The sequence below is a fragment of the Salvelinus alpinus genome, chromosome 22 (genome assembly GCF_045679555.1).
Source record: "Salvelinus alpinus chromosome 22, SLU_Salpinus.1, whole genome shotgun sequence".
In the NCBI taxonomy this organism is placed as follows: domain Eukaryota; kingdom Metazoa; phylum Chordata; class Actinopteri; order Salmoniformes; family Salmonidae; genus Salvelinus; species Salvelinus alpinus.
This window is the reverse complement of record NC_092107.1, coordinates 48,820,990-48,845,987: the sequence shown is the minus strand read 5'-3', so window position 1 is coordinate 48,845,987 and position 24,998 is coordinate 48,820,990. Positions and strand designations below refer to the sequence as shown.

General features: G+C 44.4%; 1 protein-coding gene across 2 annotated transcripts; it reads right to left on the bottom strand.

Annotated features, from left to right (window-relative positions):
- Positions 1–17,765: 17,765 nt before the first annotated feature.
- LOC139549581 (claudin-8-like) lies at positions 17,766–21,788 on the bottom strand. 2 transcript variants are annotated; one of them, XM_071360222.1, is made up of 3 exons: positions 21,382–21,788; positions 20,433–20,724; positions 17,766–19,646 (listed from the first exon to the last, which is right to left on the bottom strand). In XM_071360222.1, the coding sequence occupies exons 2-3, from the start codon at positions 20,664–20,666 to the stop codon at positions 18,711–18,713; spliced, it is 1,170 nt and encodes a 389-aa protein (XP_071216323.1). In that variant the 5' UTR covers positions 20,667–20,724; positions 21,382–21,788; the 3' UTR covers positions 17,766–18,710. The 2 variants fall into 2 exon arrangements, with proteins under 2 accessions (XP_071216323.1, XP_071216324.1); XM_071360223.1 differs by lacking the exon at positions 21,382–21,788 and adding an exon at positions 20,766–20,824.
- Between the last annotated feature and the right edge of the window lie 3,210 nt (positions 21,789–24,998).

The window sequence follows — 24,998 nt, the reverse complement described above, 5'->3', positions numbered from 1 at the left end:
GCCTTGTGTCATGATAGAACGGAATGGTCTACCGTATAAAAAGCTTTGGCCAAGTGAATAAAAATAGCAGCATAACATTGCTTAGAATCAACGGCAATGGTGACATCATTGAGGACCTTTAAGGTTGCAGTGACACATCCATAACCTGAGTGGAAACCACATTGCATACCAGAGAGAATACTATAGACATCAAGAAAGCCAGTCAGTTGATTATTGACAAGTTTTTCCAACACTTTTGATGAACAGGATAAAATAGAAATAGGCCTATAACAGTTAGACAAAGGAGCTGATCGCCTATAGCAGTTAGTTCTACAGCTGCACCATCGAGAGCATCCTGACCAGTTGCATCACCGCCTGGTATGACAACTGCTCGGCATCTGACCGTAAGGATCAGCTTGATCTACAATGCTATTACATTTGGTTATGTTATGTAGACTACTAATGAATCATTATGTGATCTACCAAGACATTGATTCAGCTTTGATCGAACTTTACTAAAGAAGCAGCTCTGTGAGAAGTGGCGGAGTGATGCTCAGGTGTGCTCTGCCAGCACTACAACCCTTCAGTCCACTGAACGAGCTCATTTAAGAGCACCAGCTGCACCTAGCCCATTCTTTTCTTCCTTGCGTAACATTTGGTGATGCAGAAACGAGGGACCACAAGAGTGTCTGTTTTATGAGGGAATATGTAGCCAAGGAAACATTTCTGGGTGCAACCTAGTCCTCGCGGACTAGGTTCTGAGGAGAGGTTGAGGGCAGAGGAACTGTATAGGTGGGAGAGAGCGTCAGCGTCTTTGACCCATTCAGGGAATGGAAAAACAGTTATGGGAGACTTTTAAAATGGGATTGAGTGAGGTAGCTGCACATACAGTGGGGAGAACAAGTATTTGATACACTGCCGATTTTGCAGGTTTTCCTACTTACAAAGCATGTAGAGGTCTGTAATTTTTATCATAGGTACACTTCAACTGTGAGAGACGGAATCTAAAACAAAAATCCAGAAAATCACATTGTATGATTTTTAAATAATTAATTTGCATTTTATTGCATGACATAAGTATTTGATCACCTACCAACCAGTAAGAATTCCGGCTCTCACAGACCTGTTAGTTTATCTTTAAGAAGCCCTCCTGTTCTCCACTCATTACCTGTATTAACTGCACCTGTTTGAACTCGTTACCTGTATAAAAGACACCTGTCCACACACAATCAAACAGATTCCAACCTCTCCACAATGGCCAAGACCAGAGAGCTGTGTAAGGACATCAGGGATAAAATTGTAGACCTGCACAAGGCTGTGATGGGCTACAGGACAATAGGCAAGCAGCTTGGTGAGAAGGAAACAACTGTTGGCGCAATTATTAGAAAATGGAAGAAGTTCAAGATGACGGTCAATCACCCTCGGTCTGGGGCTCCATGCAAGATTTCACCTCGTGGGGCATCAATGATCATGAAGAAGGTGAGGGATCAGCCCAGAACTACACGGCAGGACCTGGTCAATGACCTGAAGAGAGCTGGGACCACAGTCTCAAAGAAAACCATTAGTAACACACTACGCCGTCATGGATTAAAATCCTGCAGCGCACGCAAGGTCCCCCTGCTTAAGCCAGTGCATGTCCAGGCCTGTCTGAAGTTTGCCAATGACCATCTGGATGATCCAGAGGAGGAATGGGAGAAGGTCATGTGGTCTGATGAGACAAAAATAGAGCTTTTTGGTCTAACTCCACTCGCCGTGTTTGGAGGAAGAAGAAGGATGAGTACAACCCCAAGAACACCATCCCAACCGTGAAGCATGGAGGTGGAAACATCATTCTTTGGGGATGCTTTTCTGCAAAGGGGACAGGACGACTGCACCGTATTGAGGGGAGGATGGATGGGGCCATGTATCGCGAGATCTTGGCCAACAACCTCCTTCCCTCAGTAAGAGCATTGAAGATGGGTCGTGGCTGGGTCTTCCAGCATGACAACGACACGAAGCACACAGCCATGGCAACTAAGGAGTGGCTCCGTAAGAAGCATCTCAAGGTCCTGGAGTGGCCTAGCCAGTCTCCAGACCTGAACCCAATAGAAAATCTTTGGATGGAGCTGAAAGTCCGTATTGCCCAGCGACAGCCCCGAAACCTGAAGGATCTGGAGAAGATCTGTAGGGAGGAGTGGGCCAAAATCCCTGCTGCAGTGTGTGCAAACCTAGTCAAGAACTACAGGAAACGTATGATCTCTGTAATTGCAAACAAAGGTTTCTGTACCAAATATTAAGTTCTGCTTTTCTGATGTATCAAATACTTATGTCATGCAATAAAATGCAAATTAATTACTTAAAAATCATACAATGTGATTTTCTGGATTTTTGTTTTAGATTCCGTCTCTCATAGTTGAAGTGTACCTATGATAAAAATTACAGACCTCTACATGCTTTGTAAGTAGGAAAACCTGCAAAATCGGCAGTGTATCAAATACTTGTTCTCCCCACTGTATGTTGAATGAGCAACTAAATTATGTCATGGCTTTTGAAGCTTCTGATAGTCTAATTGACATCATTTGAGTCAATTTGAGGCATACCTGTGGATGTATTTCAAGTCCTACCTTCAAAGTCAGTGCCTCTTTGCTTGACATCATGTGAAAATCAAAAGAAATCAGCCAAGACCACAGAAAAAAAATTGTAGACCTCCACAAGTATGGTTCATTCTTGGGAGCAATATCCAAACACCTGAAGGTACCACATTCATCTGTACAAACAGTAGTACGTAAGTATAAACACCATGGGACCACGCAGCCGTCAGGAAGGAGCACTCAGGAAGGAGACACGTTCTGTCTTCTAAAGATGAACGTACTTTGGTGCGAAAAGTGCAAATCAATCCCAGAACAACAGCAAAGGACCTTGTGAAGATGCTGGAGGAAACAGGTACAAAAGTATCTATATCCACAGTAAAAACAAGTCCTATATCGACATAACCTGAAAGGCCGCACAGCAAGGAAGAAGCCACTGCTCCAAAACCGCCATAAAAAAGCCAGACTACGGTTTGCAACTGCACATGGGGACAAAGATCGTACTTTTTGGAGAATGTCCTCTGGTCTGATGAAACAAAAATAGAACTGTTTGGCCATAATGGCCGTCGTTATGTTTCGAGGAAAAAGGGTGAGGCTTGCAAGCCGAAGAACACCATCCCAACCGTGAAGCATGAGGGTGGCAGCATCATGTTGTGGGGTTGCTTTGCTGCAGGAGGGACTGGTGCACTTCACAAAATAGATGGCATCATGAGGCAGGAAAACTATGTGGGTATATTGAAGCAACATCTCAAGACATCAGTCAGGAAGTTAAAGCTTAGTCGCAAATGGGTCTTCCAAATGAACAAGCATACTTCCAAAGTTGTGGCAAATGGTTTAAGGACAACAAAGTCAAGATATTGGAGTGGCCATCACAAAGCCCTGACCTCAATTCTATAGAAATTTGTGGGCAGGACTCAAAAAGTGTGTGCAAGCAAGGAGGCCTACAAACCTGACTCAGTTACACCAGCTCTGTCAGGAGGAATGGGCAAAAATTCACTCAACTTATTGTGGGAAGCTTGTGGAAGGCTACCCGAAACGTTTGACCCAAGTTAAACAATTTAAAAGGCAATGCTACCAAATACTAATTTAGAGTATGTAAACTATTAATTTCCACAAAGTTTACTGCTTCAGTGTCTTTAGATATTTTTGTCAGATGTTACTATGGAATACTGAAGTATAATTACAAGCATTTCATAAGTGTCAAAGGGTTTTATTGACAAGTTACATGAAGTTGCTTGGAGTTTGTCAGAATTTGTGGGTTTTTGTTTTTCCACGCTCCTCTTGAGGATTGACCACAAGTTCTTTCCAGGCCATGGACCCAAAATATCTATGTTTTGTTCCCCGAGCCACTTAGTTATCACTTTTGCCTTATGGCAAGGTGCTCCATCATGCTGGAAAAAGGCATTGTTCGTCACCAAACTGTCCTGGATGGTTGGGAGAAGTTGCTCTCGGAGGATGTGTTGGTACCATTCTTTATTCATGGCTGTGTTCTTAGGCAAAATGGTGATGTGGTCTCAGGATGCTGAATGGTCTCAGGATGCTTTACTGTTGGCATGACACAGTACTGATGGTAGCGCTCACCTTGTCTTCTCCGGACATGCTTTTTTTCCGGATGCCCCAAACAATCGGAAAGGGGATTCATCAGAGAAAATGACTTTACCCCAGTCCTCAGCAGTCCAATCCCTGTACCTTTTGCAAAATATCAGTCTGTCCCTGATGTTTTTCCTGGAGAGAAGTGGCTTCTTTGTTGCCCTTCTTGACACCAGGCCATCCTCCAAAAGTCTTCGCCTCACTGTGCGTGCAGATGCACTTACACCTGCCTGCTGCCATTCCTGAGCAAGCTCTGTACTGGTGGTGCCCCGATCCCGCAGCTGAATCAACTTTAGGAGACGGTCCTGGCGCTTGCTGGACTTTCTTGGGTGCCCTGAAGCCTTCTTCACAACAATTGAACCTCTCTCCTTGAAGTTCTTGATTATCCGATAAATGGTTGATTTAGGTGCAATCTTGATTTAGGTGCAATATCCTTGCCTGTGAAGCCCTTTTTGTGCAAAGCAATGATGACGGCACGTGTTTCCTTGCAGGTAACCATGGTTGACAGAGGAAGAACAATGATTCCAAGCACCACCTTCCTTTTGAAGCTTCCAGTCTGTTATTTGAACTCAATCAGCATGACAGAGTGATCTCCAGCCTTGTCCTCGTCAACACTCACACCTGTGTTAACGAGAGAATCACTGACATGATGGGAGCTGGTCCTTTTGTGGCAGGGCTGAAATGCAGTGGAATTTTGGGGGGGGATTCAGTTCATTTGCATGGCAAATAGGGACTTTGCAATTAATTGCAATTCATCTGATCACTCTTCATAACATTCTGGAGTATTTGCAAATTGCCATCATACAAACTGAGGCAGCAGACTTTGTGAAAATTTATATTTGTGTCATTCTCAAAACTTGTGGCCACGACTGTATCTAAACTTCCGACTTCAACTGTACCTATAAATTGCAGTTGAACTGTGCCTTTTAGTTCTCAAAATATTTAGATTTGTTTTACAATATAGGTAACGTCATCACCACGCTCATTAGCTACTAAATTAATACTGCATATGTTTGACAGAGAGAGAGAGAGAGAGACATCTGGTGGATGAGATTACATTATAGGTTATATATTTTTTTTAATTATTACATTGGAAATTAAGATTTGTCTTTTTGGAGGTACTCTGAAGGTCATGTGATGATGTAACCTCTAACGTCTGACCTCTAACCTCTGACATCAGTTTGAGATACTGCAGACTGAGATCATGTCTTTGTGTTAACTGCGTCAACATGTACGTTGTGTTAACCGTGTCAACATGTCTGTTGTGTTAACCACGTCAACATGTCCCTTGTGTTAACCGCGTCAACATGGCCCTTGTGTTAACCACGTCAACATGTCCGTTGTGTTAACCACGTCAACATGTCCCTTGTGTTAACCTCGTCAACATGTCCCTTGTGTTAACCGTGAAAACATGTCCCTTGTGTTAACCACGTCAACATGTCCCTTGTGTTAACCACGTCAACATGTCCCTTGTGTTAACCACGTCAACATGTCCGTGGTGTTAACCACGTCAACATGTCCCTTGTGTTAACCACGTCAACATGTCCCTTGTGTTAACCACGTCAACATGTCCCTTGTGTTAACTGCGTCAACATGTCCCTTGTGTTAACCGCGTCAACATGTCCCTTGTGTTAACTGCGTCAACATGTCCCTTGTGTTAACCGCGTCAACATGTCCCTTGTGTTAACCACGTCAACATGTCCGTGGTGTTAACCATGTCAACATGTCCCTTGTGTTAACCTCATCAACATGTCCGTTGTGTTAACCACGTCAACATGTCCCTTGTGTTAACCGCGTCAACATGTCCCTTGTGTTAACCGCGTCAACATGTCCCTTGTGTTAACCTCGTCAACATGTCCCTTGTGTTAACCACGTCAACATGTCCCTTGTGTTAACCACGTCAACATGTCACTTGTGTTAACCACGTCAACATGTACATTGTGTTAACCGCGTCAACATGGCCCTTGTGTTAACCACGTCAACATGTCACTTGTGTTAACCGCGTCAACATGGCCCTTGTGTTAACTGCGTCAACATGTCCCTTGTGTTAACCGCGTCAACATGTCCCTTGTGTTAACCACGTCAACATGTCTGTGATGTTAACCACGTCAACATGTCCGTGGTGTTAACCATGTCAACATGTCCCTTGTGTTAACCACGTCAACATGTCCGTTGTGTTAACCACGTCAACATGTCTGTGGTGTTAACTGCGTCAACATGTCCCTTGTGTTAACCACGTCAACATGTCCCTTGTGTTAACCACGTCAACATGTCCCTTGTGTTAACTGCGTCAACATGTCCCTTGTGTTAACCGCGTCAACATGTCTAGGTCCCGTGTGGCTCAGTTGGTAGAGCATGGCGCTTGCAACGCCAGGGTTGTGGGTTCATTCCCCACGGGGGGACCAGGATGAATATGTATGAACTTTCCAATTTGTAAGTCGCTCTGGATAAGAGCGTCTGCTAAATTACTTAAATGTAAAATGTAAAAATGTAAATGTTAACCGTGTCAACATGTCCCTTGTGTTAACCACGTCAACATGTCCGTTGTGTTAACCACGTCAACATGTCCCTTGTGTTAACCGCGTCAACATGTCCCTTGTGTTAACCACGTCAACATGTCCCTTGTGTTCAACATGTCCCTTGTGTTAACCATGTCCGTTGTGTTAACCACGTCAACATGTCTGTGGTGTTAACTGCGTCAACATGTCCCTTGTGTTAACCATGTCAACATGTCCCTTGTGTTAACCACGTCAACATGTCTGTGATGTTAACCGTGTCAACATGTCCCTTGTGTTAACCGCGTCAACATGTCCCTTGTGTTAACCATGTCAACATGTCCCTTGTGTTAACCACGTCAACATGTCCGTTGTGTTAACCGCGTCAACATGTCCCTTGTGTTAACCGCGTCAACATGGCCCTTGTGTTAACTGCGTCAACATGTCCCTTGTGTTAACCGCGTCAACATGTCCCTTGTGTTAACCACGTCAACATGTCCGTGGTGTTAACCATGTCAACATGTCCCTTGTGTTAACCACGTCAACATGTCCCTTGTGTTAACCGCGTCAACATGTCCCTTGTGTTAACCTCGTCAACATGTCCGTTGTGTTAACCACGTCAACATGTCCGTGGTGTTACTTCCGGCGCCGAAAAAGAGATGGCCGCCTCGCTTCGCGTTCCTTGGAAAATATGCAGTATTTTGTTTTTTTATGTGTTATTTCTTACATCGGTACCCCAGGTAATCTTAGGTTTCATTACATACAGTCGGGAGGAACTACTGAATATACGATTAACGTCAACTCATCATCGTTCCTACCAGGAATATGACTTTCCCGAAACGGATCCAGTGTTTTGCCTTCCACCCAATACAATGGATCTGATCCCAGCCGGCGACCCTGTGCGACGCCGTAAAAGGGGCAAACGAGGCGGTCTCGTGGTCAGGCTTCGGAGACGGGCACATCGCGCTCCACTCCCTAGCATACTACTCGCCAATGTCCAGTCTCTTGACAATAAGGTTGATGAAATCCGAGCACGGGTAGCATTCCAGAGAGACATCAGGGATTGCAACGTGCTCTGCTTCACGGAAACATGGCTAACTCAAGAGACGCTAACGGAGTCGGTGCAGCCAGCTGGTTTCTTCATGCATCGCGCCGACAGAAACAAACATCTTTCTGGTAAGAAGAGGGGCGGGGGGGTATGCCTTATGATTAACGAGACGTGGTGTGATCATCATAACAACACACAGGAACTCAAGTCATTCTGTTCACCTGATCTAGAACTCCTCACAATCAAATGTCGACCGCATTATCTACCAAGGGAATTCTCTTCAATCATAATCACAGCCGTATATATTCCCCCCCAAGCAGACACATCGATGGCCCTGAACGAACTTTATCTGACTCTTTGTAAACTGGAAACCACACACCCTGAGGCTGCATTCATCGTAGCTGGGGATTTTAACAAGGCTAATCTAAAAACAAAACTCCCTAAATTCTATCAGCATATCGATTGTGCTACCAGGGCTGGAAAAACCCTAGATCATTGTTATACTAATTTCCGCGACGCATATAAGGCCCTCCCCCGCCCCCCTTTCGGAAAAGCTGACCACGACTCCATTTTGTTGATTCCAGCCTACAAACAGAAACTAAAACAACAAGCTCCCGCGCTCAGGTCTGTTCAACGCTGGTCCGACCAATCTGAATCCACGCTTCAAGACTGCTTCGATCACGCGGATTGGAATATGTTCCGCATTGCGTCCAACAACAATATTGACGAATATGCTGATTCGGTGAGCGAGTTCATTAGGAAGTGCATTGACGATGTCGTACCCACAGCAACGATTAAAACATTCCCAAACCAGAAACCGTGGATTGACGGCAGCATTCGCGTGAAACTGAAAGCGCGAACCACTGCTTTTAACCAGGGCAAGGTGACCGGAAGCATGACCGAATACAAACAGTGTAGCTATTCTCTCCGCAAGGCAATCAAACAGGCTAAGTCCCAGTACAGAGACAAAATCGAGTCGCAATTCAACAGCTCAGACACAAGAGGTATGTGGCAGGGTCTACAGTCAATCACGGATTACAAAAAGAAAACCAGCCCCGTCGCGGACCAGGATGTCTTGCTCCCAGACAGGCTAAACAACTTTTTTGCCCGCTTTGAGGACAATACAGTGCCACTGACACGGCCCCCTACCAAAACCTGCGGGCTCTCCTTCACTGCAGCCGAGGTGAGTAAAACATTTAAACGTGTTAACCCTCGCAAGGCTGCAGGCCCAGACGGCATTCCCAGCCGCGTCCTCAGAGCATGCGCAGACCAGCTGGCTGGTGTGTTTACGGACATATTCAATCAATCCTTATCCCAGTCTGCTGTTCCCACATGCTTCAAGAGGGCCACCATTGTTCCTGTTCCCAAGAAAGCTAAGGTAACTGAGCTAAACGACTACCGCCCCGTAGCACTCACTTCCGTCATCATGAAGTGCTTTGAGAGACTAGTCAAGGACCATATCACCTCCACCCTACCGGACACCCTAGACCCACTCCAATTTGCTTACCGACCCAATAGGTCCACAGACGACGCAATCGCAACCACACTGCACACTGCCCTAACCCATCTGGACAAGAGGAATACCCATGTGAGAATGCTGTTCATCGATTACAGCTCAGCATTTAACACCATAGTACCCTCCAAACTCGTCATCAAGCTCGAGACCCTGGGTCTCGACCCCGCCCTGTGCAACTGGGTCCTGGACTTCCTGACGGGCCGCCCCCAGGTGGTGAGGGTAGGTAACAACATCTCCACCCCGCTGATCCTCAACACTGGGGCCCCACAAGGGTGCGTTCTGAGCCCTCTCCTGTACTCCCTGTTCACCCACGACTGCGTGGCCATGCACGCCTCCAACTCAATCATCAAGTTTGCGGATGACACTACAGTGGTAGGCTTGATTACCAACAACGACGAGACGGCCTACAGGGAGGAGGTGAGGGCCCTCGGAGTGTGGTGTCAGGAAAATAACCTCACACTCAACGTCAACAAAACAAAGGAGATGATTGTGGACTTCAGGAAACAGCAGAGGGAGCACCCCCCTATCCACATTGACGGGTCAGTAGTGGAGAAGGTGGAAAGTTTTAAGTTCCTCGGTGTACACATCACGGACAAACTGAATTGGTCCACCCACACAGACAGCGTTGTGAAGAAGGCGCAGCAGCGCCTCTTCAACCTCAGGAGGCTGAAGAAATTCGGCTTGTCACCAAAAGCACTCACAAACTTCTACAGATGCACAATCGAGAGCATCCTGTCGGGCTGTATCACCGCCTGGTACGGCAACTGCTCCGCCCACAACCGTAAGGCTCTCCAGAGGGTAGTGAGGTCTGCAGAACGCATCACCGGGGGCAAACTACCTGCCCTCCAGGACACCTACACCACCCGATGTCACAGGAAGGCCATAAAGATCATCAAGGACAACAACCACCCAAGCCACTGCCTGTTCACCCCGCTATCATCCAGAAGGCGAGGTCAGTACAGGTGCATCAAAGCAGGGACCGAGAGACTGAAAAACAGCTTCTATCTCAAGGCCATCAGACTGTTAAACAGCCACCACTAACATTTAGCGGCCGCTGCCAACATACTGACTCAACTCCAGCCACTTTAAAAATGGGAATTGATGGAAATTATGTAAAAATGTACCACTAGCCACTTTAAACAATGCCACTTAATATAATGTTTACATACCCTACATTACCCATCTCATATGTATATACTGTACTCTATATCATCTACTGCATCTTGCCATCTTTATGTAATACATGTACCACTAGCCACTTTAAACTATGCCACTTTATGTTTACATACCCTACAGTACTCATCTCATATGTATATACCGTACTCTATACCATCTACTGCATCTTGCCATGCCGTTCTGTACCACCACTCATTCATATATCTTTATGTACATATTCTTTATCCCTTTACACTTGTGTGTGTGTATAAGGTAGTAGTTGTGGAATTGTTAGGTTAGATTACTTGTTGGTTATTACTGCATTGTCGGAACTAGAAGCACAAGCATTTCGCTACGCTCGCATTAACATCTGCTAACCATGTGTATGTGACTAATAAAATTTGATTTGATTTGATTTGAACCATGTCAACATGTCCCTTGTGTTAACCACGTCAACATGTCCCTTGTGTTAACCACGTCAACATGTCCCTTGTGTTAACCACGTCAACATGTCCCTTGTGTTAACCGCGTCAACATGTCCGTTGTGTTAACCACGTCAACATGTCCCTTGTGTTAACCACGTCAACATGTCCCTTGTGTTAACCACGTCAACATGTCCCTTGTGTTAACCGCGTCAACATGTCCCTTGTGTTAACCGCGTCAACACGTCCCTTGTGTTAACCGCGTCAACATGTCCGTTGTGTTAACCACGTCAACATGTCCCTTGTGTTAACCACGTCAACACGTCCGTTGTGTTAACCGCGTCAACATGTACATTGTGTTAACCACGTCAACATGTCCCTTGTGTTAACCACGTCAACATGTCCCTTGTGTTAACCACGTCAACATGTCCCTTGTGTTAACCACGTCAACACGTCCGTTGTGTTAACCGCGTCAACATGTACATTGTGTTAACCACGTCAACATGTCCCTCGTGTTAACCACGTCAACATGTCCCTCGTGTTAACCACGTCAACATGTCCCTTGTGTTAACCGCGTCAACATGTCCCTTGTGTTAACCGCGTCAACATGTACATTGTGTTAACCACGTCAACATGTCCCTCGTGTTAACCACGTCAACATGTCCCTTGTGTTAACCGCGTCAACATGTCCCTTGTGTTAACCACGTCAACATGTACGTTGTGTTAACCACGTCAACATGTCTGTGGTGTTAACCACGTCAACATGTCCCTATTCCCTATATATAGTAAACTACTTCTGACCAGTGGGGCCTTGGAAAAGTGCACACACAGTACTTCACTATATAAGGAACAGGATGCCTTGTACCCTTTCTGTCCTCAGTACTGACAAGGTGACACTCTGGTGCTACGATCTGGGCAGGTATCCTCAGAGCAGAAGTGATGATCTAGGACCTGTCCACATAATCCTCTTGATTATGATCTGAAATGCAAAACCTTTTCCTAGATCAGCTGTCCTTCTCTGAGTACCGGCCCTGGACGGTTGTGTTAACACATCATGTTCTCTGCTGTCATCTAGTGGTTTAAAAGAGACATTACACTGCTTCTGCACTGTCGCTAACATTACCCTGTCTCTACACTGTCACTAACATTACCCTGTCTCTAATATTACCCTGTCTCTACACCGTCACTAACATTACCCTGTCTCTTCACTGTCACTAACATTACCCTGTCTCTTCACTGTCACTAACATTACCCTGTCTCTTCACTGTCACTAACATTACCCTGTCTCTACACTGTCTCTAACATTACCCTGTCTCTTCACTGTCACTAACATTACCCTGTCTCTTCACTGTCACTAACATTACCCTGTCTCTAATATTACCCTGTCACTACACTGTCACTAACATTACCCTGTCACTAACATTACCCTGTCTCTAACATTACCATGTCTCTACACCGTCACTAACATTACCCTGTCACTAACATTACCCTGTCTCTAACATTACCCTGTCTCTACACAGTCACTAACATTACCCTGTCTCTACACCGTCACTAACATTACCCTGTCACTAACATTACCCTGTCTCTACACTGTCTCTAACATTACCCTGTCTCTTCACTGTCACTAACATTACCCTGTCTCTTCACTGTCACTAACATTACCCTGTCTCTACACTGTCACTAACATTACCCTGTCTCTACACTGTCACTAACATTACCCTGTCTCTACACTGTCACTAACATTACCCCATCTCTACACTGTCACCAACATTACCCTGTCACTAACATTACCCTGTCTCTAACATTACCCTGTCTCTACACTGTCACTAACATTACCCTGTCACTAACATTACCATGTCACTAACATTACCCTGTCTCTACCCTGTCACTAACATTACCCTGTCACTAACATTACCCTGTCACTAACATTACCCTGTCACTAACATTACCCTGTCTCTACACTGTCACTAACATTACCCTGTCTCTTCACTGTCACTAACATTACCCTGTCTCTACACTGTCACTAACATTACCCTGTCACTAACATTACACTGTCTCTACACTGTCACTAACATTACCCTGTCTCTACACTGTCACTAACATTACCCTGTCTCTTCACTGTCACTAACATTACCCTGTCACTAACATTACCCTGTCTCTACACTGTCACTAACATTACCCTGTCACTAACATTACCCTGTCTCTACACTGTCACTAACATTACCCTGTCACTAATATTACCCTGTCTCTACACCGTCACTAACATTACCCTGTCACTAATATTACCCTGTCTCTACACTGTCACTAATATTACCCTGTCTCTACACTGTCACTAACATTACCCTGTCTCTACACTGTCACTAACATTACCCTGTCTCTACACTGTCACTAACATTACCCTGTCTCTACACTGTCACTAATATTACCCTGTCTCTTCACTGTCACTAACATTACCCTGTCACTAACATTACCCTGTCTCTTCACTGTCACTAACATTACCCTGTCACTAACATTACCCTGTCTCTACACTGTCACTAACATTACCCTGTCACTAACATTACCCGGTCTCTACACCGTCACTAACATTACCCTGTCACTAATATTACCCTGTCTCTACACTGTCACTAACATTACCCTGTCTCTACACTGTCACTAACATTACCCTGTCTCTACACTGTCACTAACAGTACCCTGTCTCTACACTGTCACTAACAGTACCCTGTCTCTACACTGTCACTAACATTACCCTGTCTCTACACTGTCACTAACATTACCCTGTCTCTTCACTGTCTCTAATATTACCCTGTCTCTACACTGTCAGTAACATTACCCTGTCTCTACACTGTCACTAACATTACCCTGTCTCTACACTGTCACTAACATTACCCTGTCTCTACACTGTCACTAACATTACCCTGTCTCTACACTGTCACTAACATTACCCTGTCTCTACACTGTCACTAACATTACCCTGTCTCTACACTGTCACTAACATTACACTGTCACTAACAGTACACTGTCACTAACAGTACACTGTCACTAACATTACCCTGTCTCTACACTGTCACTAACATTACCCTGTCTCTACACTGTCACGGTATCTCTCATCTCATAAAGGAGACGGGCTGTTTAATGTACAGTTTAACAGGATAACAACACAGGTCCACACCATGGTCTTAGGTAGGCAGTGGTGGGAAAAGTAGTCCATTTGTCATACTTGAGTTAAAGTAAAGATACCTTAACAGAAAATGACTCAAGTAAAGGTCACGCAGTAAAATACCACTTGAGTAAAAGTCGAAAAAGTATCTGGTTTTAAATGTACTAAAAGTACCGTGGTAGAAAAAGTATTGAAACGTCATACTTGAGTAAAAGTACAAAGTAATAGTAAATGCTATACATCAAATTCCTGATATTGAGCAAACCAGACTGCACGATTTCCGTATTATTTTTAATCACGGACAGACAGGGGCCACACTCCAACACTCAGAAGTCCTTTACAAACACAGTATTTGGTGTTTCGTGAGTCCGCCAGATCAGAGGCAGTAGGGATGACAAAGCGTTATATTGATAGGTGCCATCATTCTGTCCTGCTATAGCATTCTACATGTAATGAGTAGCTTTAGTCGTCAGGGAAAATGCATGGAGTAAAAAGTACATTATTTTCTTTAGGAATGTAGTGGAGTAAAAGATAAAGATATAAAGATATAAAAAATATATAAATAGTCAAAAATATAAATAGTAAAGTTAAGTACAGATACCCCAAAAAACGACTTAAGTAATACTTAAAAGTAGTTTGACTTAAGTACTTTCCACCACTGTAGGTAGGTGACATACATAGCGTAGCTGACATGCTGTGTTTTCTCTCAGGGCAGGACTATAGGGGTCTGTGTGTTTTGGGTCAAACAAAACCCAGAGTTACGTCCCAAGTGGCACCCTATTCCCTACATGGTGCACTACGTTTGACCAGAGCCCATCAAAAGTAGTGCACTATATAGAAAAAAGGGTTCCAATTGGGACACAGAACCATGTTCACTCCAAATGGGAAACCTGACAAGCAGTCAGAATTGCAAGGGTCCCAAATGGCACCCTATTCCCTACATAGATCCCTATATAGGGAATAGGGTGTAATTTTGGACGCGGTCAAAATGTCACCTCTGTTTACATTAACAACAGTTGACAGTATCTATCATGTGTATTTACAAAACAACTGTTCTGTCCCTCTGAGACTTAGCTGTGTATAATTCAACAGACAGACAAACGGCTGGTCCTCGTCAAGACTCTGGAGACAGGCTAATCTGTTTGTCCTCAGGTTTATTGACTGAGAAAAGGGTGAAACTGGGACAAGAAAATAACACAAAAATAGCCAAAGATAGAACAGAATGGACATGTCCCATTACATTACATTACATTTAAGTCATTTAGCAGACGCTCTTATCCAGAGCGACTTACAAATTGGTGCATTCACCTTATGATATCCAGTGCAGTGTACATCTAACTCATTTTAAGGGGTGGGGGGGGGGGGGGGGGTTAGAAGGATTACTTTATCCTATCCTGTCCTATCCTGTCCTATCCTGTCCCATCCTGTCCTATCCTGTCCTATCCTGTCCTATCCTGTCCTATCCTGTCCCCACTGCAATGTATCATTACTAATGGAAAACGGTATGTTTTAACTAGGCGAGTCAGTTAAGAACACATTCATTTTATAATGACGGCCTACACCGGCCAAACCCGGACGACGCTGGGCCAATTGTACGCCGCCCTAAGGGGACTCCGGATCACGTGCCTTAGGCGTGATCCATTTTCTGACTAATACAACCTTAAGAGTTCCGTGTATTCTTGGTCTGACATGAGAAAACATACAACTTATCTGTGTAACTTATCTGTGTATCTTATCTTACACAACTTATCTGTGTAACTTATCTGTGTATCTTATCTTACACAACTTATCTGTGTAACTAAAATATAAAAGGTCAATTCCACAGTAAGGAAATTACACTTTGACTCAGATTTTTCACTTTAAAATGTCAAACCGAAACCCAACGATTTCAAAAGTTTAACAAACCATACAACTCTATACACAAGGGCTATTTAAAAAAAAATATATATTTATACAGAACGTTTCACAAAAACACATTTACTGGAAGAAATGTGCAGATGCAAAGTTTGGTCTCAGTTTTGTTATGCGACCGTGTTTTCCCAAAAATATCTGCTCCGAATTAATATTCAAAGATAGTGATGTATCCTGAATAGATACACAAAGGTAGAAAAATGCAATATCCTGCTAGTGCTTATATGGGTATTGTTCTACACACTGGCTGTCATTGAGGTCCGCCCCCAAACAAGACCGCAATTGGTTGGTTCGAACCAGACCAAATCTGAACCAATCATGTACGTCTGTTTCACAAGTTTTTTTTTGGGGGGGGGGGTACATTATAGTAGAGTACAGTAAAGTAGATATATTCAGTACAACAGAGTACAATACAGTACAGTATACTCTACTGAACTCTACATTCACAGTACTCTACTGTTCTCTACTGTAATGTCCATGGACGTCCGGTGCTCAGTTACAGTAAATGGAAAAGTGGTAGGTGTCAGAGAGAGAGAGAGAGAGAGAGAGAGAGACGAGATATATATATATATACTACCGTTCAAAGGTTTGGGGTCACATAGAAATTTCAGATCAATTTGATGTTATTTGATGTTATTTTAATGGACCAAAAAAAATGCTTTTCTTTCAACTGACTAATACAACCTTAAACAAGGACATGTCTAAGTGACCCCAAACTTTTGAACGGTAGTGTATATATTTTGGTACAAAACAATGTTTCTTAAACTTAGAAAACATCTACCAGAAAAAGGTTTTAGAAATACATCAAAAACAATGATGTTCAAAGTAGAGACTTCCGCCAACAAATATCAACATTTAGATGTATTTTTTAGACCCCTTTTCCATCTGTAAGACCCCTTTTCCATCTGTAAGACCCCTTTTCCATCTGTAAGACCTCTTTTCCATCTGTAAGACCCCTTTTCCATCTGTAAGACCTCTTTTCCATCTGTAAGACCCCTTTTCCATCTGTAAGACCCCTTTTCCATCTGTAAGACCTCTTTTCCATCTGTAAGACCCCTTTTCCATCTGTAAGACCTCTTTTCCATCTGTAAGACCTCTTTTCCATCTGTAAGACCTCTTTTCCATCTGTAAGACCCCTTTTCCATCTGTAAGACCTCTTTTCCATCTGTAAGACCTCTTTTCCATCTGTAAGACCCCTTTTCCATCTGTAAGACCTCTTTTCCATCTGTAAGACCTCTTTTCCATCTGTAAGACCTCTTTTCCATCTGTAAGACCTCTTTTCCATCTGTAAGACCTCTTTTCCATCTGTAAGACCCCTTTTCCATCTGTAAGACCTCTTTTCCATCTGTAAGACCTCTTTTCCATCTGTAAGACCCCTTTTCCATCTGTAAGACCCCTTTTCCATCTGTAAGACCTCTTTTCCATCTGTAAGACCCCTTTTCCATCTGTAAGACCCCTTTTCCATCTGTAAGACCTCTTTCCCATCTGTAAGACCCCTTTTCCATCTGTAAGACCCCTTTTCCATCTGTAAGACTCCTTTTCCATCTGTAAGACCCCTTTTCCATCTGTAAGACCCCTTTTCCATCTGTAAGACCCCTTTTCCATCTGTAAGACCTCTTTTCCATCTGTAAGACCCCTTTTCCATCTGTAAGACCCCTTTTCCATCTGTAAGACCTCTTTTCCATCTGTAAGACCTCTTTTCCATCTGTAAGACCCCTTTTCCATCTGTAAGACCTCTTTTCCATCTGTAAGACCTCTTTTCCATCTGTAAGACCCCTTTTCCATCTGTAAGACCCCTTTTCCATCTGTAAGACCCATTTTCCATCTGTAAGACCCCTTTTGCATTCTGTAAGACTCCTTTTCCATCTGTTTGACCAGAAATCAAAGCCTTCGCTTTATTCAAAAAAATTTAGGATCTAAAATGGTTGAATATTTTATATACGTCTTTATTTCAACAAAAATATAGACTCTTAGCTTTCATTCGACATAGAATTTGACATGTTTCTATGAACTTGACATGTTGGTGCTCATGGGTCCTTTTACATGGACATGCCCTAAACCATTAGAGCCATACTACAGTTTCATCAAGCTCTCCAAAATAATGATATCAATGTTTCAAAGTTCATCAAAAACAACCGTTGGCAACAGGAGGTAAGTAGTTAAAGAATACGTTATTACCAACAACGCTATCAAAGGCGTAAGACTTGACGGAGAGAGCTAAGGTACCGTATGCTGAAGAGAAACACTTTTCACGTCACTTCAATAACGAACATACTTTTTCGTAGCAAGTTAGGAGGTGAGCAGGTGAGGAGAATAAACACAGCAGGATAGAAGACTGAGGTTAAGTTTATGAAAAAGGTTAGCGAAAACGCTCTCCTAACCTGCTACGAAAATCCCCTCGTATTGAAGTGGCTCTCCCGTATGCAGAATCAAACAGGATGTTCTTTATTGGAGAAACCAAACTTCTTGTTTACTGAGGTCACATGACAGGTAAGGTCAAGGTGACAAAAAGACAGCTGCTTATATAAAACCGCCAGCAGCAGGCTGACAAACACACCCAAATGGTACATGAATAATCACATAACAGAAGATAAACGTAGAATAGAGTTTCTAGATTCTACACAGCTATAACTGTCCCATACACTGAACACATTACAGTTTTACCAGAATACCAAAACAGACATTTAACTTTTCAAAAAATAAGAAAAGATACCATGTGATTCAAATAACCACATAGAGGAGATGCATTTGTTAAAACCTCTTGGAAATAGGGGGCGAGAATGATGAGAATGATCCCGGATCTGGGACGGGTATTGAGTAGATTAAGGTATAGTGAGTATCAGAAGATGACAGGTCTCGTTGCAGTCTATTCAGATGTACACACCAACACTGCTTCCGTTGCGGTGAGACTGCGACGGTTGAACTCTGGAGCCCTTATACCTGATGAAAACAGGATTCTGAGGTACGGCTTGGAAACTGGAGTTGTGCGAAACGGACAGGTTTCCCGGATGACTGTAGGAGTATGGATTTGTCTGTTGACTACCGGTATATGTGGCGTACGGAGCGGTCAGGTGGCTATAGGAGTACGGAGTCTGTTGGCTGATGTGTAGGGAGTTAGCCAGAGTGGACAGGCTGCTGACGTAGTTGGAGCTGTTAGAGGTGGAGGGATGGCGTCCGTCAACATGACGTCCGTTGCCATGGTGATAGACCGACGGCCCGACGTTCTCCACCAAGCTAGAGTCAGACACAGCAGCAGGAGGGTTCACGACGACCCCTTGTTGTCCATAAGGAACGTTATGAAGAATCGGAGCTTGGCGGTATTGGTATGCATCGAAGCTGTGACTTTGTTGGTGGATCAGACCGGGCTGGCGGTGAGCTCCGATGCTAAGAACACTGGAGATAGGATGATAGTGCATCAGAGTGGGTTTGTTGATCCTGTTGGCTGGGTGGTAGATATCGAACGAGGCCTTGTTGGAGTGGACGCGGCGACAGAGGAAGAGGAGCCCAGAGGTCAAGAGGAAGGCTCCGGTCACCCAGCCGACGTAGAGAGCCTCTCCCAGCTCCCTGCGCTGGGCATCGATCAGCAAGGGGTTATAGAAGTCACGGATTATGGCGTGAGCCGTCCAGGAGACTGGGATGAACACACAGATAGAGGCCAGTAACTGCATGCCTCCAGCCACCATGAGGATGAGGCTCTTAACGCGGTCGTTGTCCCGGATGCAGGACGTACACCGCATCCCTGCTAGAGCCCCCAGTAGACCCATCCCTGAGAGAGCCAGCGAGCAGCACATCAAGCCCCTGGCAGCCTGTGGAAGAGAAGACCAATACATACTGTAACACATCAACCCATTATGTAGCTACCTCTTCAAGACGTTCCGATCTCTTGGTGGAACGGCTAAGGTTTAAGTCGCTGAACCTGGGTTTGAGACCCGCTAGGAGCTACTTGCCCATATTCGCTACAATACATAAAGTCAAGTTTACCTAAATAGGTTTAAAATTTGTTCATGATTGACATGATTTCATATTGTTCGTCCCAAATGGCACCCTATTCCCTGCACTACTTTTGGCCGGGGCCCATAGGGTGCCATAGGCACTACATAGGGAAGAGGGTGCCATAGGCACTACATAGGGAAGAGGGTGCCATAGGCACTACATAGGGAAGAGGGTGCCATAGGCACTACATAGGGAAGAGGGTGCCATAGGCACTACATAGGGAAGAGGGTGCCATAGGCACTACATAGGGAAGAGGGTGCCATAGGCACTACATAGGGAAGAGGGTGCCATAGGCACTACATAGGGAAGAGGGTGCCATAGGCACTACATAGGGAAGAGGGTGCCATAGGCACTACATAGGGAAGAGGGTGCCATAGGCTCTACATAGGGAAGAGGGTGCCATAGGCACTACATAGGGAAGCGGGTACCATAGGCACTACATAGGGAAGAGGGTACCATAGGCACTACATAGGGAAGAGGGTGCCATAGGCACTACATAGGGAAGAGGGTGCCATAGGCACTACATAGGGAAGAGGGTGCCATAGGCACTACATAGGGAAGAGGGTGCCATTTGGGACACATCCATAAAGTGATCCTACCTGCAGGTCTGCGGGGAGATACAGCAGAGAGTCGTACACCTTACACTGCATCCTGATGTTGGCCTGTCTATAGCAGTTCATCCACAGGCCCTCCCAGCGCGTCTCCATGACGATGATGTTCTCTCCGATGAAGGCTGTCACCTTCCACATGGGCATCCCGGTGACGGCGGCTGCTCCGATCAGACCCACCAGGCCCACGCACAGCGCCGCGATCTCAGACACGCCCTGGACCATCACGTTGTCAAGGGATTCAAGCAAACGATCAGGGTCCAAACGAACTCTCAAAGTCCTCCTGACAAAGAACCCTGAGTGATAGTTGACTCCCAAATCTACCTTAGTGATAGTTGACTCCCAAATCTACCTTAGTGATAGTTGACTCCCAAATCTACCTTAGTGATAGTTGACTCCCAAATCTACCTTAGTGATAGTTGACTCCCAAATCTACCTTAGTGATAGTTGACTCCCAAATCTACCTGAGTGATAGTTGACTCCCAAATCTACCTTAGTGATAGTTGACTCCCAAATCTACCTTAGTGATAGTTGACTCCCAAATCTACCTTAGTGATAGTTGACTCCCAAATCTACCTTAGTGATAGTTGACTCCCAAATCTACCTTAGTGATAGTTGACTCCCAAATCTACCTTAGTGATAGTTGACTCCCAAATCTACCTTAGTGATAGTTGACTCCCAAATCTACCTGAGTGATAGTTGACTCCCAAATCTACCTTAGTGATAGTTGACTCCCAAATCTACCTTGGTGATAGTTGACTCCCAAATCTACCTTAGTGATAGTTGACTCCCAAATCTACCTTAGTGATAGTTGACTCCCAAATCTACCTGAGTGGTAGTTGACTCCCAAATCTACCTGAGTGATAGTTGACTCCCAAATCTACCTGAGTGGTAGTTGACTCCCAAATCTACCTGAGTGATAGTTGACTCCCAAATCTACCTTAGTGGTAGTTAACTCCCAAATCGACTTTTCTCAGATGTTTTCAGACCTCAGAAATGGTCTAAGTTGGAGATGAGTCCATGTCCCCAAACAATGTCCCAAAACAAATGAAAATCCCGTACGGAGGGAGTAGAGAAACCGAGGCAGAGAGGTGACCTGTCCTGTTCTCAGTGTGATGGTGAAGCGTGACCTGTCCTTTTCTCAGCTTTGATGGTAAAGCGTGACCTGTCCTTTTCTCAGCGTGATGGTGAAGCGTGACCTGTCCTTTTCTCAGCGTGATGATGAGGCGTGACCTGTCCTTTTCTCAGCGTGATGGTGAAGCGTGACCTGTCCTTTTCTCAGCTTTGATGGTGAAGTGTGAGACAGACAATAGCACAGGGTGTTGGGAAGCTATTGTCTGTTATGGGAGAGAAACTCTGCTCTCTCCTGGTTGGCTTATAGGATCAGGGTACAAAGGAGGACCTGTGAGAACTGTCTGTGTGCGGGCATTGTCTAGTATAGTAGTTCATTAGTTCACCCACTTGTTGATATTTTCATAGCCTATTTATAGCCAACACATCCACTCAATTACACATTATACCATTGGAGGTTAACACAGTAGATAGCTGTGTTACCATTGGAGATTAACACAGTAGATAGCTGTGTTACCATTGGAGGTTAACACAGTAGATAGCTGTGTTACCATTGGAGATTAACACAGTAGATAGCTGTGTTACCATTGGAGGTTAACACAGTAGATAGCTGTGTTACCATTGGAGATTAACACAGTGGATAGCTGTGTTACCATTGGAGGTTAACACAGTAGATAGCTGTGTTACCATTGGAGCTTAATACAGTAGATAGCTGTGTTACCATTGGAGGTTAACACAGTAGATAGCTGTGTTACCATTGGAGCTTAACACAGTGGATAGCTGTGTTACCATTGGAGGTTAACACAGTAGATAGCTGTGTTACCATTGGAGCTTAATACAGTAGATAGCTGTGTTACAATTGGAGCTTAACACAGTGGATAGCTGTATCACAAATCACAACATGCACTTAAAATGAACCTTACAAATAGCAGTGTTGGGCGATCTGGAAAGACATAGTCAGTCAATAAATAATATAATAATACTGGTAGGAAAGGTTTTCATCTTTAGCTCACATTCTGTGGATACTATACGATTACAAAGATTAAAAATGTATGTAAAACATCACCGCACAATTTAAAAAAAGATGGTACATGAAAACCAAATGAGGGTGGTCTATGGTGATAGGTGGGATGGGCTGAGAGTGGCTGAGGGGTGGGATTAAAGAGCTGAGGTCTATGGTGATAGGTGGGATGGGCTGAGAGTGGCTGAGGGGTGGGATTAAAGAGCTGAGGTCTATGGTGATAGGTGGGATGGGCTGAGAGTGGCTGAGGGGTGGGATTAAAGAGCTGAGGTCTATGGTGATAGGTGGGATGGGCTGAGAGTGGCTTAGGGGTGGGATTAAAGAGCTGAGGTCCATAGGTTGATAGGTGGGATGGGCTGAGAGTGGCTGAGGGGTGGGATTAAAGAGCTGAGGTCTATGGTGATAGGTGGGATGGGCTGAGAGTGGCTGAGGGGTGGGATTAAAGAGCTGAGGTCTATGGTGATAGGTGGGATGGGCTGAGAGTGGTTTAGGGGTGGGATTAAAGAGCTGAGGTCTATGGTGATAGGTGGGATGGGCTGAGAGTGGCTGAGGGGTGGGATTAAAGAGCTGAGGTCTATGGTGATAGGTGGGATGGGCTGAGAGTGGTTTAGGGGTGGGATTAAAGAGCTGAGGTCTATGGTGATAGGTGGGATGGGCTGAGAGTGGCTGAGGGGTGGGATTAAAGAGCTGAGGTCTATGGTGATAGGTGGGATGGGCTGAGAGTGGCTGAGGGGTGGGATTAAAGAGCTGAGGTCTATGGTGATAGGTGGGATGGGCTGAGAGTGGCTGAGGGGTGGGATTAAAGAGCTGAGGTCTATGGTGATAGGTGGGATGGGCTGAGAGTGGCTGAGGGGTGGGATTAAAGAGCTGAGGTCTATGGTGATAGGTGGGATGGGCTGAGAGTGGCTGAGGGGTGGGATTAAAGAGCTGAGGTCTATGGTGATAGGTGGGATGGGCTGAGAGTGGCTGAGGGGTGGGATTAAAGAGCTGAGGTCTATGGTGATAGGTGGGATGGGCTGAGAGTGGCTTAGGGGTGGGATTAAAGAGCTGAGGTCCATAGGTTGATAGGTGGGATGGGCTGAGAGTGGCTTAGGGGTGGGATTAAAGAGCTGAGGTCTATGGTGATAGGTGGGATGGGCTGAGAGTGGCTGAGGGGTGGGATTAAAGAGCTGAGGTCTATGGTGATAGGTGGGATGGGCTGAGAGTGGCGTAGGGGTTGGATTAAAGAGCTTATGTTTGGTATTGTATTATTGTTATGTGACTGCTTTATATAAAAGTACCATGTATGTAAAATGTGTATGTAAAATGTATATGTAAAATATATGTATATGTAGCAGAAAAGCTGGGGGAAAAATCTAAAATATATTTGTCCTCCGAAAGAGAGGTAAATAAAAATAAATAGAATAGTGCTGAAAGTTTGTCCATTTGTTTACTGTAAAATGACTGTAAACTGACTGTAAAATGACTGTAAAACACAATTTTTCCCAGAAGTTTACTAAGGGTTGGTAACAGGCTGATTGGTTGGCTATTTGAGCCAGTAAAGTGGGCTTTACTATTCTTGGGTAGTTGAATGACTTTAGCTTCCCTCCAGGCCTGAGGGCACACGCTTTCTAGTAGGCTTAAATTGAAAATATGGCAAATAGGATTGGCAATATCGTCCGCTATTGTCCTCAGTACTTTTCCATCCATATTGTCAGACCCCGGTGGCTTGTCATTGTTGATAGACAACAATACTTTTTTCACCTCTTCCACACTCACTTTACGGATTGCAAAATTACAACTTGTGTCTATTCATAATTTGGTCAGATATACTTAGATGTGTAGTGACAATGTTTGTTGCTGGTATGTCATGCCCAAATAAAAAATCATGAAAGTTTTTGGCAGTATCGTTGGGTTTTGTGATAAATGAGCCATCTGATTCAATGAATGATGGAGCTGAGTTTGCCTTTTTTGCCCAAAATTTCATTGAGTTGCTCCAAAGCTTTTTACTCTCATTCTTTAATGTCATTTATCTTTGTTTCATAGTGAAGTTTCTTCTTCTTTTTTATTCAGTTTAATCACATGATTTCTCAATATGCAATACGTTTGCCAGTCGGTTGTACAGCCAGACCTATTTGCCATTTCCTTTGCCTCATCCCTCTCAATCATACAGTTTTTCAATTCCTCATCGATCCACAGGGAATTAACAGTTGTTAAAGTCATTTTCTTAATGGGTGGGTGCTTATTAATAACTGGAATAAACAATTTCATAAATGTGTCAAGTGCAGCGTCTGGTTGCTCCTCATTACACACCACAGACCAGCAAATATTATTTACATCACCAACATATGAATCACTACAAAACCTATTGTACGACCTCTTATACACTATATTAGGCCCAGCCTGACCTCTTATACACTATATTAGGCCCAGCCTTTGGAACTTTGGTTTTCCTAGATATGGCTCCTATATTGTGATCAATACAT